Consider the following 15,339-nt stretch of genomic DNA (forward strand, 5'->3'; position numbering starts at 1 on the left):
AGACACTGCATTCTCTCTCTTGAACCTCGAGGCAGCTGCAACCCACTTCTCCTGAAGGTTGTATGGGAGTTTTTCCAGAATCGGATTCACCCCGTGGGCTGTATCGAGGTGTGAAAGGCCTGGGAGATGACCGCTTGTCTTTGCAGCATGAAGTTCTAGCAGAAGATCCCCCAACTCTCTCAAACGCTGGTTGTCTCTGTTCGTCAGCTTCGGTAAATCCTGGATTTTCTTTAAAAGTGCATGTTCAATGACTTCTGGTGCGCCAAAACACTCTTCGAGTCTCTGCCACACCATCTGAAGACCTGCAGTGGGATTGTTTATGTACGCAGCCCTGACTCGCTTGGCTTGTGCTGCTGATTGTGGCCCGAGCCATTTGGATAGCAGGTCTAGCTCTTCTTGAGGTGTTACACCCAGATCTTGAATTGAACTTAGAAAGGAAGCCTTCCAAGCCCAGTAATTTTCTGGTCGATCATCAAACCTCAGCAGGCCTGAGCTGATCATCTCTTTCCGTATCAGGTATCTCGTTAGATCAGACGTGTCAGCATGACTACTCCTTACAGGTGTGGGTGTCCATACCTTAGACTGAGGATGGTGATATCGATCATAGTTTGCTGGCTCGCCTCCATAGCTCCAGTTGCAAGATTCTCTCTTTGGGCTCAAAGCATGGAAGACTGGCAAAGGTGTGAATTCTTGGTTGTTGCTCCTACTGGGCTGATGGATACTTGGTTCCTTGTGAGCTTTTGGTGTTGCATCGATGGCCGTGGCTGGCTGTGCCACCAGAGAAGATAGGAGTTCTGGATGATTAACTTGTGGAGTCTGCAGATCGTCGCCGAGTTCTGACTGTTGCTGCACATACTCTTGGACTCGTTCTAATGGGCTGATTTGCTGCATGCCGTCCAGCTGGGGCTGTTGTGGGTGCTCACTCTCTTGCACAGATGCTTCCCAAGCTTGAGCCTCAGCTAGGGCTGCTGCAGCTGCCTTCTGCGATTTGAGTACGTGTAGCTCTGCATCCAGATCTGCTTTCTTTTTAAGCTGCTCGGCCTGTTGTTTTAGGATGCTGGCTTCCTGCTTAGCAAAGGAGAGCTGAGCACGGGCAGCTTCTGCTTTTGCTCGTGCTCTGGCGGCAGCAGTAGATGATGATGTAAGCTGGCTGGAACGTAAAGAACTGGACACTTTTGACCTTGTTTCCGTGTCTCATCCATCCTTTCTTTTAGAGAACTATCTGGCTGATGAGAATGATGCTTTTTTACTGTTCTGCCCTCCCTGTACGTTGATGCCCAGTTTGGCAGATAGATAAACAGTTCTTCAAAAGGAGAGGCAAAGGCTTCCAGTTCTCATTGCAGGGTTTATTTGTCTCCCTAATGAAGGCACTGTAAAACTACAAACATAAGAAAAGCATATTAAAACATACATCTGGAACATAATATATTTCTCACATTACAAAGTACAGACTGAAGACTTAGCAACTTGAACTATAGCTGGTATAACCAAGAAAAATAAATGAAAACATGTTAACTCCAAATCCCGCTAGCTTGATGCTTACACACAATGGAATTTCCTATTGACATGCTAACACAATTAGCATCGGCAGTGCAGCTAACATGCCGGCTTCAAATATGAGAGTCAACAACCCATTTTACATCACATGCTTAACATGAACACAGAATATAATCGTACTTACAAGCATATATTTCTCATGCTCCAGTACAGCCAACTTCAGAGCTAATATTTTGTGTGCTGGTATCAACTTGGCCAGACTCCATGAACTTTTCCTATATTTACTAGAGAAACTTGAGTACACAAACCCGCTTCCTCCCCCTAGTGGGGTGGTGGAGCTACTGCACCCCAGCAGTGGCAGCACACTCTGTTCATGTGTTTGAGTAGACAAGTACAACATTTCTTTTCTTCTTTTTTTTTAAGTGAACAAGAGGAAATCAGATTTTGTCTTACAAGGACGAATGTCTGAGCCTTTATCTTCAGACATTGTTTGCATGTTTTGTTGGCATTTGGCAACACTTGGGGTTATATCACAAAGTACTGCTCTGGTTTGATCATGAAACATTTTCTTGCCTTTCTCAGTCAATGGACATGTTTTTGTAAAAGATTGCAGAAAATACCCAAATTTAAAAATCCCACACATCCATCAATGTCTGGATGTGTCCTAAAACACAAGAAAGAAAACATTTTCATAAACTGACTGATTAATTGATAAACAGCATCGACTATTTGATCCAACTACTTGTTGTTTTCAGTCAGATCATTTCCATAGAGGCACTTTGCATCAGCAGCACCATGCTCCAGTGCTCTGGGAGAGTTTATAGTCCTGAGAGTTGAACACTGGATGACTGACAGCTGTCCTTCATCACAACAGAAGCCACAGAAATCCTCCTCATCAAAAACATGACTTTGATCTGCGTCCTCATCTGGACTCTCCTCTGCTGCTGCTTCACAGGTAAAGTCCAGAGAATCAAACTCCTCTCCTCTATCAACATCTGTCCCTCTGAAATGAAGCCCACAAAACCATGAAGCTGCTTTATGTTTTTGTCTCTGTGTCCTCAGAGTCCAGAGGACAATATACAGTGACTCAGCCTGGAGCAGTGAGCTCTGCTGTGGGAGGATCTGTGAGCATCAAGTGTAGGACCAGTCAGAATGTTTATGTTTCTAGCAACTATCACCATTTAGCCTGGTACCAACAGAAAGATGGAGACGTTCCTAAACTGCTCATTAAGCGTGCTCATGAGAGAATATCAGGGATTCCAGCTCGTTTTACAGGCAGTGGATCAAACTCTGACTTCACTCTGACCATCAGTGGAGTCCAGGCTGAAGATGCAGCAGTTTATTACTGTCAGAGTTTTCACTATCCTAACAGTCAGCATGTGTTCACACAGTGAAAAACAGTCGTACAAAAACCTCCCTCAGTCAGACTGAACAGAAACTGAAGTGACTGCTGCAGCTGGAAGATACTGCAGAGACTGATACAGTTCACTGAGGACACACACACACACACACACACACACACACACACACACACACACACACACACACACACATACACTTATCTAAGACAAAGTGAGTCAATGTGTGATATGTAACATGTAATCCTAATGACTTTCTACCTCACCTACACCGCTTCTCTGAGATTTTAAGCACTTTCGGTCCCTAGTTATAACATATATTTATTAAAGTTACATAATTTTCTCAAGGATCAGTAAACTTTTTGGCTGATGAAAACAAAAAATGTGCATGCTTGCACTCTCTGTAATGTACAGATTTCTGTACACAGTTTGGGAACAGGAATCAGTCAACCCAACCACTCAGCAGGCACCTGTGAGGGACGAGAGAGAAACACCCACACATACATCCTCTGATGGGAAGAGTCTGTCACGGCGGGGTGCGCCGGTGTGAAGAATGAGGTAGACCCAGATGCAGACACAGTGGAGACAAAACGTAGTTTCAAAAATAAAGCGAGCCTTTATTGCAGAAGAAAAAACATAAAACTAGGGAAACTAAGGAGACGATGAACACTGTGTTAACAGAAGGCTGTGACACTCAGTGAAAGAACTACAACAAAACTATGAACACTGAGTAAACTAGGACACACAGCGAAACAATGAGGTAAACCTATGAAGACTGTGGTGAGGTTAACAGACGATCTGACACCGACTGAGCAGAAACACACGGATTAAGTACACATAAGGAATGATCAGGGGAAGCGGAATCACATGGGAAACAGCTGACAACAATTAACATAATGACAGGACAGGGGACGTGAAGCTAAATACAATAAACACAAAACACAAGGATCCTTCAAAATAAAACGGGAAACATAACGAGACCCAGACATGACTGGAACTAGACAAACAAAGAAAACTTGGACATGAAACATGACAGATAAACACACGAAGACTTAACACAGAAAACTTCACACAGGGATGAGACAAATGGGGAGCTTGAAAAATCATGAATTAAAAGTGTAACCCAGGCGTGACAGAATGTAACTCGATAAACTGAAATGAAACTAGACTGAAAGGAATAAGAAAACATCAAGAAACTCAGAATCCTGGGTCACATGACCCAGGACCATGACAGAGTCACCCAAATAAACACACACACATATGACCCACATGATTTTCGATCATAAGAGGGGTAGAAACGTGAAGGCCACAAGTTCAGTCTGTGGATTTTACCTTCAAATCCAACAGTATTAATTACTATTAATTACTCTCAGTACAGTCAGGCTGACACAGCTGATGACTTGGACTGGGGGCTTCCCAGAATCCCGGGATGGAATGAAACTAACAGCTGGTCCGTTGTCCGAATCGAGTGGGTACATGCAACATACAGTGCCGCAGCTCGGACGGGCCACAGAGCCAGCAGCCTCTTAGTCCAAACCTTCAGTGGGAGCTGAGTGCAGCTCAACTGAATGAGAGAGGTGGAAGTCCGAGAGGGCTTTCTTCAAGAAGGCAGGGTTGGGCCGGAGGACCACCCCCTTCCCATCTGGCAGCCACCTACAACAGTCACTGTGGACCGACAGCGCCTCCAGCTCACTAATTCATCTGGTGGAAGTTAGGGCCAGAAAGAAGGCAGTCTTAAGCGATAGCCACTTCAACTCAGCACTTTCCAGGGGCTCAAATGGAGGGCGCCAAGGACAAGGTCCAGGTCCCAAGGGGGAACTGAGGACCCTGGCCTTTAAGCTGTTAGGTGCAAAGCAGTGTCAGCGTCACTGAGTGCTGAGCGACCAAGGAGAACTGCATCCAAGTTCTCCAAGGGAATGTTTTTTTTTCTTAACTAAGCATTCTGTCATTATCAGTTTTAGTTTTCTTCTGTGGTTTTTCAGGCCTTTTTAGTATCGTGCTGTCCAATGCATTTATTCCTTTTACGAATGAACCAGGTGGTTGATTCGGACAGTCCTAAAGTTTCTGCTCTTATGTTTATTTTGTTATTTCCTGTGGTGATGATCTCTTTGGACCTCATATGGATAGTAATTAATTAACAATACATGCAATTATTTTACTTAAAATCAATCAATCATGTGTTTAATTAACAGGTCTTATCTGTCCATGAAATGGCTTTAAAAAACAAAGACGTATCCTTGTGGCAGTCTGTTCAAATACATTCCAGATTTTAGAAAACTGACTTTGAGACCTTTATTCAGTGGTATGTTAATTTGATTGATCCATTATTAAACAGCATTATGAGCCTGGTCCAAGTCTGTGTTGGAGTCAGTCTAGGAAAAAAGTCACACCAAAAGGTTCATTGCCTCAATGGTGTCATTGATCACTTTTATAGCAGTAGCTGAATGAATGTTTAATTCTGCTTTTAATCCACATTACCAGATTGAGCAGACTTAGAGATAATATATGAATTAATAAATAAAATAATAACAAACAAAAAAACTACCAACCCAGTTACATCTCAAAACATGTTGAAAACCTGTGAATTCACATTGCAAAGACTAATTATGCAGTCCTGTTGGAGAGTCAGATGATTTCCATAGAGAGGCGCTTTGCATCAGCAGCACCATGCTCCAGTGCTCTGGGAGAGTTTATAGTCCTGAGAGTTGAACACTGGATGACTGACAGCTGTCCTTCATCACAACAGAAGCCACAGAAATCCTCCTCATCAAAAACATGACTTTGATCTGCGTCCTCATCTGGACTCTCCTCTGCTGCTGCTTCACAGGTAAAGTCCAGAGAATCAAACTCCTCTCCTCTATCAACATCTGTCCCTCTGAAATGAAGCCCACAAAACCATGAAGCTGCTTTATGTTTTTGTCTCTGTGTCCTCAGAGTCCAGAGGACAGATCACAGTGACTCAGCCTGGAGCAGTGAGCTCTGCTGTGGGAGGAACTGTGAGCATCAAGTGTAGGACCAGTCAGGATGTTTATGTTTATAGCAACAATCACCGTTTAGCCTGGTACCAACAGAAAGATGGAGGAGTTCCTAAACTTCTCATTTACTATGCTAGCACTCAAGCATCAGGGATTCCAGCTCGTTTTACAGGCAGTGGATCAAACTCTGACTTCACTCTGACCATCAGTGGAGTCCAGGCTGAAGATGCAGCAGTTTATTACTGTCAGAGTTTTCACTATATCAACAGTCAGAATGTGTTCACACAGTGAAAAACAGTCGTACAAAAACCTCCCTCAGTCAGACTGAACAGAAACTGAAGTGACTGCTGCAGCTGGAAGATACTGCAGAGACTGATACAGTTCACTGAGGACACACACACACACACACACACACACACACTGTAGATCTCTTAAACAAATACCATCATTTTTTGCACAGCAAGGAAAAGTTGGAGAAAGTCTCGAGAAACAATCTCTCATCTTGCAAAAATTATTTCTCTGAAATGAAGCTGACAAAACCATGATGTGTACGATTATGATAAAGAAAGCTGAGCAGTGTATTGAAAAAAGCTTGGCTATGACCTTTGAGCTCAGCTTGAAAATAGATCTGTGAAGGTTCTCAGTCATCCAGGTGCTCGTACTCTAAGGAGCCACCAAACCTACAAAATGTCTTTGGGGCAAGACATCGTTCCCTCAAAGCTACTCGAGGATGACAGTGTGGAAATAAGTGTGCAGTCAGTTATTAATACTAGTCTTCTATCTGGGTGTTGTTGGGTCTGTGTTTCCAAAAGCCCCGCTGGTTTAGAGACTTATTCATCATGAAGAAAACGAGACAGTCAGCGATCGATCGATTTATTTGCAATGGAGGCCTCGTCGGTGTCTACCACAAAATGACCCCAACGATGGCCTCCGCTTGCTGCCTTTTATTGGGAATTGTGTGTGTGTGTAAGCTGGTGCCAGGAGTCCAGCGGTCCACCTAAACAAAAGGCTCTTATACTTAAACAGATACAGAGTAGGTGTCCTCCCATACTATATAAAGAAGGTACGACCTCACTCATGACCTTAGGATGTGTGTGCATGCCAGAACACTCTGGAAGAGTCTTTGCAGACTACCAAGGATCAGACCTCTATCATTATACAATTGATACCTCTAAGCATATATGATTACATGATAGAGCCCCTTTTTTATGGCCTCTATCAACCCTCATCGCCTCACTTCAGGCATTCTTCCTGTGGGGGGAATACTTATGACTCCTCTATTGTCCTTTTTATCTCTGCAGAAAACCTTTCTCGGAAAGGGTATTGGATCCAGTTGTTTTACTGCTGTTATGATCCCACCTGTTGAATCACTTTAGCAGTCTTGTAGAAGTGGTCATGATGCAAATGACAACAACAATGACACAAAGGAAGACCCTCTTCAGATTGTCAAAGTATGCTTAGCACAGTGACACAGCATTAGGTGATGTTCATAGGAAATTGCCGTCGGTCATTCCCCATCACCACCCTAGCTTCTGGTTTCTGTGCTGCTCACAGAATCATGATGCCATCATTGAACTCCCTCTGTGCTGTCGATTGGAGCTTGGCACGCTCCCCTCACCCTCAGATGCCCGTCTGTAGTATTTTTTCTCTCTTACTTTCTTTGCTAAATGTACCTGTATATTGTTTATATGATCTAAATATATTAACAATGAACAATTTCTTTTTGTTCTCAGATCAAATAAAACAATTCCATCTCAAATACTTTTTTTTCCACATAATGAAAGTATTTGTGTAGAAATTAAAACTCTTTGCAAGTAAATTATTGTTTTATCATATATCCTGCGTAATTTAAAATACGAAAATATTAAAACCATACTAAATATAGAAGAATGTATTAAAACTATCACAGTAAAGCTCCTGTTAAGTAAAGATGAATGAATAATTTGTTTTACAGAGACGAGTAAAACTCTGAGTTTCAAGTCCTTTCACTCTAATTACCACTGGAGCAAAGCTAAGTTAGAAAAATTGAATGTAATGCAGGGCTGTAGAGTGCAACCAACTTGGTCGCAAGTGCGATTAAAAATAATCTCAGGTCGCTGCGGTACGACCAACTATTCGAGTAAAAAATAAATAAATAAAATACTCTCTGCAACTCTGAAACTCTCCCTGTGGTCAACAACTGACACACATTATGCTCCTATCGTGGTCTAAACCAATCAGAGATAATCAGGGGTGGGACCTCTCTGATTGGTCGTAGTTCAGATATTCATGTAGTCCGTCTGTACGTTTGAACGTACAGGCAGATAGAGAGAGGTGAGTAGCTTGAATAAAGCGACATTGATTCATTAAATCCTAAATCGAGTTTTAAACATAAATATATTTTCCCAGAAACGCCGGAATCTCAGGTTAAAGATCACAAAAGTATTTTATCAACCACCAAACAGTAAATGAGAGCAGGTAAACGGATTCCACACAAAGACACACAGTGTAAACACACAGCGCGACCCGACGCATCAGAATCAGCTTTCTCTGCTTTCTAACACGACGGCACGTAGACGGACACGCCATCGGGCTGAAAGCCGACAGCTCACTGATTCTGATGCGTCGGGTCCGCGCTGTTTACGTCTTTTTTGCGCTGATTCTGAGCTGCAGGTTTTGTCTCTCTCCAAGCAAAATTGACTGAATCAGCAGCAAAAGAAGCAACAAACTATTCATATCTGATAAACATCGTCATGAATTCCCTCTTACTTTACTGTTTTGTTTCCACCAAGATAAAAATCACACTTCATGCACAGCTCTCTCTCTCTCTCTCTCTCTGTACTTCAAGAACAGTTTCCCGTCTCAAATCTCTGTTTTCTGCGTTATTTCTTCGCTTATTACCCACCAGTCTACCGTTGTTTGCAGCGCTGTCAGCCTCTGTCTTTTTTTTTCTTTTTTTCTTTTACTTCAATGACCTCGGACAAGAAAACCTATTTTCTGCTGTTCAATACTGAAGAAATGTAAACTTTTTTAAAATTATGCAAAATTGCAGAATATGTTTAAGATTATCTGTTATAAAAATCCAGGCCAGGAATATCTCCTTCATGTTTTCTGTTTTTTATTCTCAGTTACTTTGACACATGGGCATTGTTAGGATTGATATTTTTTATATTGTCATTTGTGCTAAAATATATAGATATATAACCATTGCCTTTATGTGTCCTAATATGGCTATCATTATGAAGAAAAAGCCAGACAGTCAAAGGGGCTTTCTTTTGTTTACATTTACATCACGTACACTTATATAAGTTGGTTGGAGTTTTGAGCCATGGGTGGACATGACTCAAAAAGGGGGGAGAAGATCATAAACAACTTGATCCAATTTCCTTTAAAAAACTTTTTCTGCAGTGACAACAGGAAAGGAGAGGAGTTGTAAATGCAGATGATTCACCAGGTGACTCTATCACCCCACAGGGTGTCTACAGTGAGAAGATTTGGGGGTTTGAAAGGGGTCATAAAGAGGAGTGTTGACCAGGCTACAGCTTTGAAGATAGCTGGAAGCCACATGGACAAACCAAAAACCAACGGATGTGTTTGAATGCCTATGTCTGCAAACATTTGGATTGTAGTGGCATATTCTTTTGAGAACGTTGATTCTTGTTTTTGACTGTTGACATTCATTTGTTTCCTTGCAGGATGTAGTTTACTGTGTGTGAGATGAATGAGAAGTAGGATAATTGCTAAGCACGTTTCGTACATGTATTAACTGTGAACTTTTGCAGCAGTAGGAAGTGAATGATGTGAGGAGCTGTGTGTGAATGAAGCCTATACTGAACTGTCAAACACAAGGGTGCATAAGTGGGAATTTAAGTACAAAGTTGACAAAAAGGGGGGGGACTGTTGGAGTCAAATTGTTAAATGTTGTCATTGTGTTACTTAAATGTGTAAGACTTAGTTCAAGCAGCATGGTCAAAGACATTCCTTTGTCTCTGACCACCTCTCCAGCCTGTTTGTTGGTGGGGGAGGCTGTAGTGTTTCATTATAGGGACATCCTATGTGAGGGTTCTGTTTTCTTGGTTAGTAAGCTTCCTGCTTTTATGACCCTTTTGATAAGCAGGAGGTCACACAAACGCACCACCAAACAAACATACACACTCACATACACACAAACACACATACTCGGAAACACACACACAGACACACGTGCGCAGTGTTTTAACCTTTTGTGACCATAGGGGGGTTTTACAACGAGTGGTGTTTGTGTTCTCAGAATAAAAAGCTGCAAGGAAGGCTGTTTATTTGATGCTGGCTAGCAGACAGGTGAGGAGCGTTTAGCTCCAAGAGCCTGGTTCCAACCAGCCTCCCTTGCTAGCAAGTAAAATTGCTGTTCATCTTGCTTCCTTGTCGTTAACGGGAATAAGTTTCTAAACCAGCGGGGCCTGTGGAAGCGCAGAGCAGCGATCACGGCGAAGCTGCTCCTCCGGCACCGATGCCAGAGGCGGCGGGATTCCTCCAGGTCACTCGCTAACACTGTGGAGCATCAGCAGTGAGTCACGGGTGTTAAAAAGCGTCTGTCGCTCATACACCAACAGGGAGTGGGTTTTCAAAGCTAGCAGGGACACCACTAAGAACACAATATGCAAACATTGCAGAACCGAGAGAAAGACGGCGTGCCATAACACCCGGTGCCATCTCTGCATTCTTATGGCCAAAGAGTGCCAAAGCATTTTAAGCACAAGAACAAGATTGTTAGTTAATCATTTACAAATCAATATTGTCTGTATGGACAGCAATTTCCCCCCAAAAAAGGGCACATGTAAAACCGCGGTGTTAAGCGATGCGGTTGAAAAAGTGGCGCACCAGTGCAACCAAGGCAAAAAGTTATTCTAGAGCCCTGTAATGTTAAAGATAATTAGAACATGAAGCCACTGCTTAGCTTAACTGAAAACAATTCTGGGATTTGTTTTTTGAACTTTAGCATCACAGTTGAACAAATGAAACACCAGGAGAATAACAAAGTGAAAGATGAAACATCGACCAAATCATTTTAACAATGTTCATGTTTGAAATTATACAGCTTGATAAAAACAGGATGACTTTATTTGCACAACAAGATCATGTGAGTTGATGAGAAGGTTCGTTTTGGTATAGAGGAGTTTATTTGTTTTGGATGTGAGCAATGCCAAAACAAGAAAACAGGTCCTTGTGTTCCCCAATCTTCCCAAACAGAAAATGAAAAGTAAACCAAAGACGAGTTTCTAAGCAATGCTCTTAACCAGGAAACAAGTGTTTCAACAAAAATGGCCTTTCACTCCTTAACTGCTGCAATGTTTACATTTTACTGTTTACACTGCACAAGTTTACTCTCACAAATTAAACCCTTTTTGGGTGAAAGAAAGATGGAGGACCTGTACTACTGTGTGTGTGTGTGTGTGTGTGTGTGTGTGTGTGTGTGTGTGTGTGTGTGTCCTCAGTGAACTGTATCAGTCTCTGCAGTATCTTCCAGCTGCAGCAGTCACTTCAGTTTCTGTTCAGTCTGACTGAGGGAGGTTTTTGTACGACTGTTTTTCACTGTGTGCACACCCACTGACTGTTAGGATAGTGCCAACTCTGACAGTAATAAACTGCTGCATCTTCAGCCTGGAGTCCACTGATGGTCAGAGTGAAGTCAGAGTTTGATCCACTGCCTGTAAAACGAGCTGGAATCCCTGATGCTCGAGTGCTAGCATGGTAAATGAGCAGTTTAGGAACTCCTCCATCTTTCTGTTGGTACCAGGCTAAATAGTTGTTGTTATACACATTCTGACTGGTCGTACACTTGATGCTCACAGTTCCTCCCACAGCAGAGCTCACTGCTCCAGGCTGAGTCACTGTGATCTGTCCTCTGGACTCTGAGGACACAGAGACAAAAACATAAAGCAGCTTCATGGTTTTGTGGGCTTCATTTCAGAGGGACAGATGTTGATAGAGGAGAGGAGTTTGATTCTCTGGACTTTACCTGTGAAGCAGCAGCAGAGGAGAGTCCAGATGAGGACGCAGATCAAAGTCATGTTTTTGATGAGGAGGATTTCTGTGGCTTCTGTTGTGATGAAGGACAGCTGTCAGTCATCCAGTGTTCAACTCTCAGGACTATAAACTCTCCCAGAGCACTGGAGCATGGTGCTGCTGATGCAAAGTGCCTCTCTATGGAAATCATCTGACTGACTCCAGCACGACTCGTTTAAAAAGAGTTTTTCACAGCATATTTGGAATGTGACTCAACTGAACACTGTAGATTCATAGACAGGTAACAAATAAAGAAAAACTCGACCCCTACAATGAAGTGATGTGAAAGCTGTGTAAATTTGAGCAGATGTGTTAGAGCTCACGTTTATCCTCCAGTATCATCACCATCATTGACACCGACTGTGGGGACATAATCAAAATCGTAATTATAATACTTTTAAATAAAAAAACTGGAGAATCCGTACCAAAGACCACTGAAGCTTTTATATTCAGTGTTAATTCAACAATGTAAACAAACACTTTTTCAGTTTTCGCTCTTTTGTTGTGACATATCTCACTTTGTCACTGCAGAATAATGTCATGGAAATATAATCAACAAAGTCTGCAGACACGATGAGCCAACACCTTTTTAATTCCCAAGCAGTTGAGGGAGAGAGGACATTCAGTGGGGCACTGATACGTGTCTCTAAAGATGAATAGCAGCCCTCTTTAACCCTTTAAAGCCGGTCGGAGCGGACTCGCTCCAATTTGCGTAACTATTTTTAAATCCCGGTAGCACTGCAACCACGTAAGCTAGCGCAATAATTTTTTTTGCATATGAAACCGGAGGAGTTGTACTTACATCTTATGCCATCAGCTTGTCCTAGGTCACAGTTTCCTTCCACATACAGCTTTGCAAAAACTGCATAAAAAGCACTTGCAGCAACAAAAACATAATATTCCAGAAACACGCTTTGCCGATCCGATCAGCTGTTTGTAACACTTCCTACGTCCATCAGCGTGAACTATCACATGTCCTCCATGTCCTGCCCGAAACCGGAAGTGACGTCATTTTGCGGAAATGAAATGTAGTTCTTTTTTTTACCATCGTGGCCTTATGAGCCTATACTTGTGTTTTTAAAAGTTATGTTTGACTTTATGACTTTCTGTGTCGTTTCTGGGATGCTGAGGACTCATATTGCACTGCTGGAAATAGTTTATTTTGATGCAGGGAGCTGGAAGCATGTAAATATAATAATAACCACAGCAGCCAAACAGAGAGCCTGACGAGCCCAGTTGTAAGTAAGCTATTAAGACTCGACTGGACACTGTGTTCGTGTTTTCCTCCGAAACAATAAGTTCTGCTGGAGCAGCCTTTCAACGCCTCTCTCTGTCTCTTACAAACTTGACCCAGACAACAAAGTAAAGCTAGTTTTCAGCTACGAGCCCGACACGAACCCGACGGATTAGCCAGAGGTCCCTTTACTACAGTTTGGAGCTGCGGACCTGTTTTATATATGCGTTTGCAGATCACTGCAAAAAGTGCAGCCTTACCTAACGTCCACCTACTGTTACTCATTTAAATTAAGATGTAAAAATCGAGTTGTTATTGGTACGGCAAGTAGCCTTCAGTAACAGTAATAAATCACATTCATATAGTTGTAAAAAGCATGATCATATATTAAGTAATCCAAAGTATTCAGAATACGTTACAAAATACATTTTGGGGCATGTAATCTGTAATCTGTAGTGGAATACATTTTAAAAGTAACCTTCCCAACACTGCAGACACTACATCACCAAACAGAAAGTGACCTGTTCAGGGCATGAAACCGAAGTCTTTCCAGCCTCACAGGTTGTCCTGTTATAAAAATATCAAATTAAAACAGAGATGAATGATTCTGCGCTGTGGTCATGTTTAACTTTTGCATCCTGTGGTCAGCATCATGCATCAATGTGAATCACTGCAAGTTTTTTTGTACTGAGTTTTACAAAACTCTAAAATAGGTTTTGCAAATTGTACCTTTCCTCTGATTTTTTAATGTCTTTCATTTTTGACGCCGTGTTCAAATGTGCAGGTTCTTTTTTGGGGGAAAGCTTTTCTATTCTGTCCTGTTGCTTACGCGGTTCTTTGATTTGCTGACAGGTAAGTTTCTAAAACTTCTTTCAGGGTGAAGATTCTCTGAAACTCTGTTCATGTGTTTGAGTAGACAAGTACAACATTTCTTTTCTTCTTTTTTTTTAAGTGAACAAGATGAAATCAGATTTTGTCTTACAAGGATGAATGTCTGAGCCTTTATCTTCAGACATTGTTTGCATGTTTTGTTGGCATTTGGCAACACTTGGGGTTATATCACAAAGTACTGCTCTGGTTTGATCATGAAACATTTTCTTGCCTCTCTCAGTCAATGAACATGTTTTTGTAAAAGATTGCAGAAAATACCCAAATTTAAAAATCCCACACATCCATCAATGTGTGGATGTGTCCTAAAACACAAGAAAGAAAACATTTTCATAAACTGACTGATTAATTGATAAACAGCATCGACTATTTGATCCAACTACTTGTTGTTTTCAGTCAGATGATTTCCATAGAGGCACTTTGCATCAGCAGCACCATGCTCCAGTGCTCTGGGAGAGTTTATAGTCCTGAGAGTTGAACACTGGATGACTGACAGCTGTCCTTCATCACAACAGAAGCCACAGAAATCCTCCTCATCAAAAACATGACTTTGATCTGCGTCCTCATCTGGACTCTCCTCTGCTGCTGCTTCACAGGTAAAGTCCAGAGAATCAAACTCCTCTCCTCTATCAACATCTGTCCCTCTGAAATGAAGCCCACAAAACCATGAAGCTGCTTTATGTTTTTGTCTCTGTGTCCTCAGAGTCCAGAGGACAGATCACAGTGACTCAGCCTGGAGCAGTGAGCTCTGCTGTGGGAGCAACTGTGAGGATCAACTGTAGGACCAGTCAGAATGTTTATGTTTATAGCAACAACCAATATTTTTCCTGGTACCAACAGAAAGATGGAGGAGTTCCTAAACTGCTCATTTATGTTGCTACCACTCGACAATCAGGGATTCCAGCTCGTTTTACAGGCAGTGGATCAAACTCTGACTTCACTCTGACCATCAGTGGAGTCCAGGCTGAAGATGCAGCAGTTTATTACTGTCAGAGTTTTCACTATCCTAACAGTCAGCATGTGTTCACACAGTGAAAAACAGTCGTACAAAAACCTCCCTCAGTCAGACTGAACAGAAACTGAAGTGACTGCTGCAGCTGGAAGATACTGCAGAGACTGATACAGTTCACTGAGGACACACACACACACACACACACACACACACACACACACACACACGCACACACACACACACACTTATCTAAGACAAAGTGAGTCAATGTGTGATATGTAACATGTAATCCTAATGACTTTCTACCTCACCTACACCGCTTCTCTGAGATTTTAAGCACTTTCGGTCCCTAGTTATAACATATAGTTATTAAAGTTACATAATTTTCTCAAGGATCAATAAACTTTTTGG

The 15,339-nt window shown here is 42.1% G+C and overlaps 1 long non-coding RNA gene and 3 gene segments (V, D, J or C); 2 read left to right on the plus strand and 2 right to left on the minus strand.

The window, feature by feature from the left end:
* LOC120745226 overlaps window positions 1-11,859 on the minus strand; it is a 31,843-nt gene extending 19,984 nt beyond the window's left edge. The window contains 2 exon segments of the V gene segment in view: window positions 11,387-11,700; window positions 11,808-11,859. Of these exon segments, the coding sequence occupies window positions 11,387-11,700; window positions 11,808-11,859 (366 nt within the window).
* LOC120745236 lies at window positions 1,256-1,859 on the minus strand. Its single transcript, XR_005698594.1, has 2 exons — window positions 1,682-1,859; window positions 1,256-1,378 (listed from the first exon to the last, which is right to left on the minus strand). It is a non-coding gene; the product is annotated as an uncharacterized LOC120745236 (long non-coding RNA).
* Window positions 5,631-6,198, plus strand: LOC120745228. The segment is given in 2 exon segments: window positions 5,631-5,682; window positions 5,790-6,198. Coding segments are annotated over 2 exon segments (384 nt in total).
* Window positions 11,860-14,520: 2,661 nt separating the features above from the next.
* Window positions 14,521-14,999, plus strand: LOC120745231 (the record flags this gene model as incomplete). The annotated part of the segment is given in 2 exon segments: window positions 14,521-14,572; window positions 14,680-14,999. Coding segments are annotated over 2 exon segments (372 nt in total), but the record flags the coding sequence as incomplete, so codon positions are not given.
* Between the last annotated feature and the right edge of the window lie 340 nt (window positions 15,000-15,339).

The sequence above is a fragment of the Simochromis diagramma genome, unplaced genomic scaffold (genome assembly GCF_900408965.1).
Source record: "Simochromis diagramma unplaced genomic scaffold, fSimDia1.1 OVJJ01000021.1, whole genome shotgun sequence".
NCBI lineage: Eukaryota > Metazoa > Chordata > Actinopteri > Cichliformes > Cichlidae > Simochromis > Simochromis diagramma.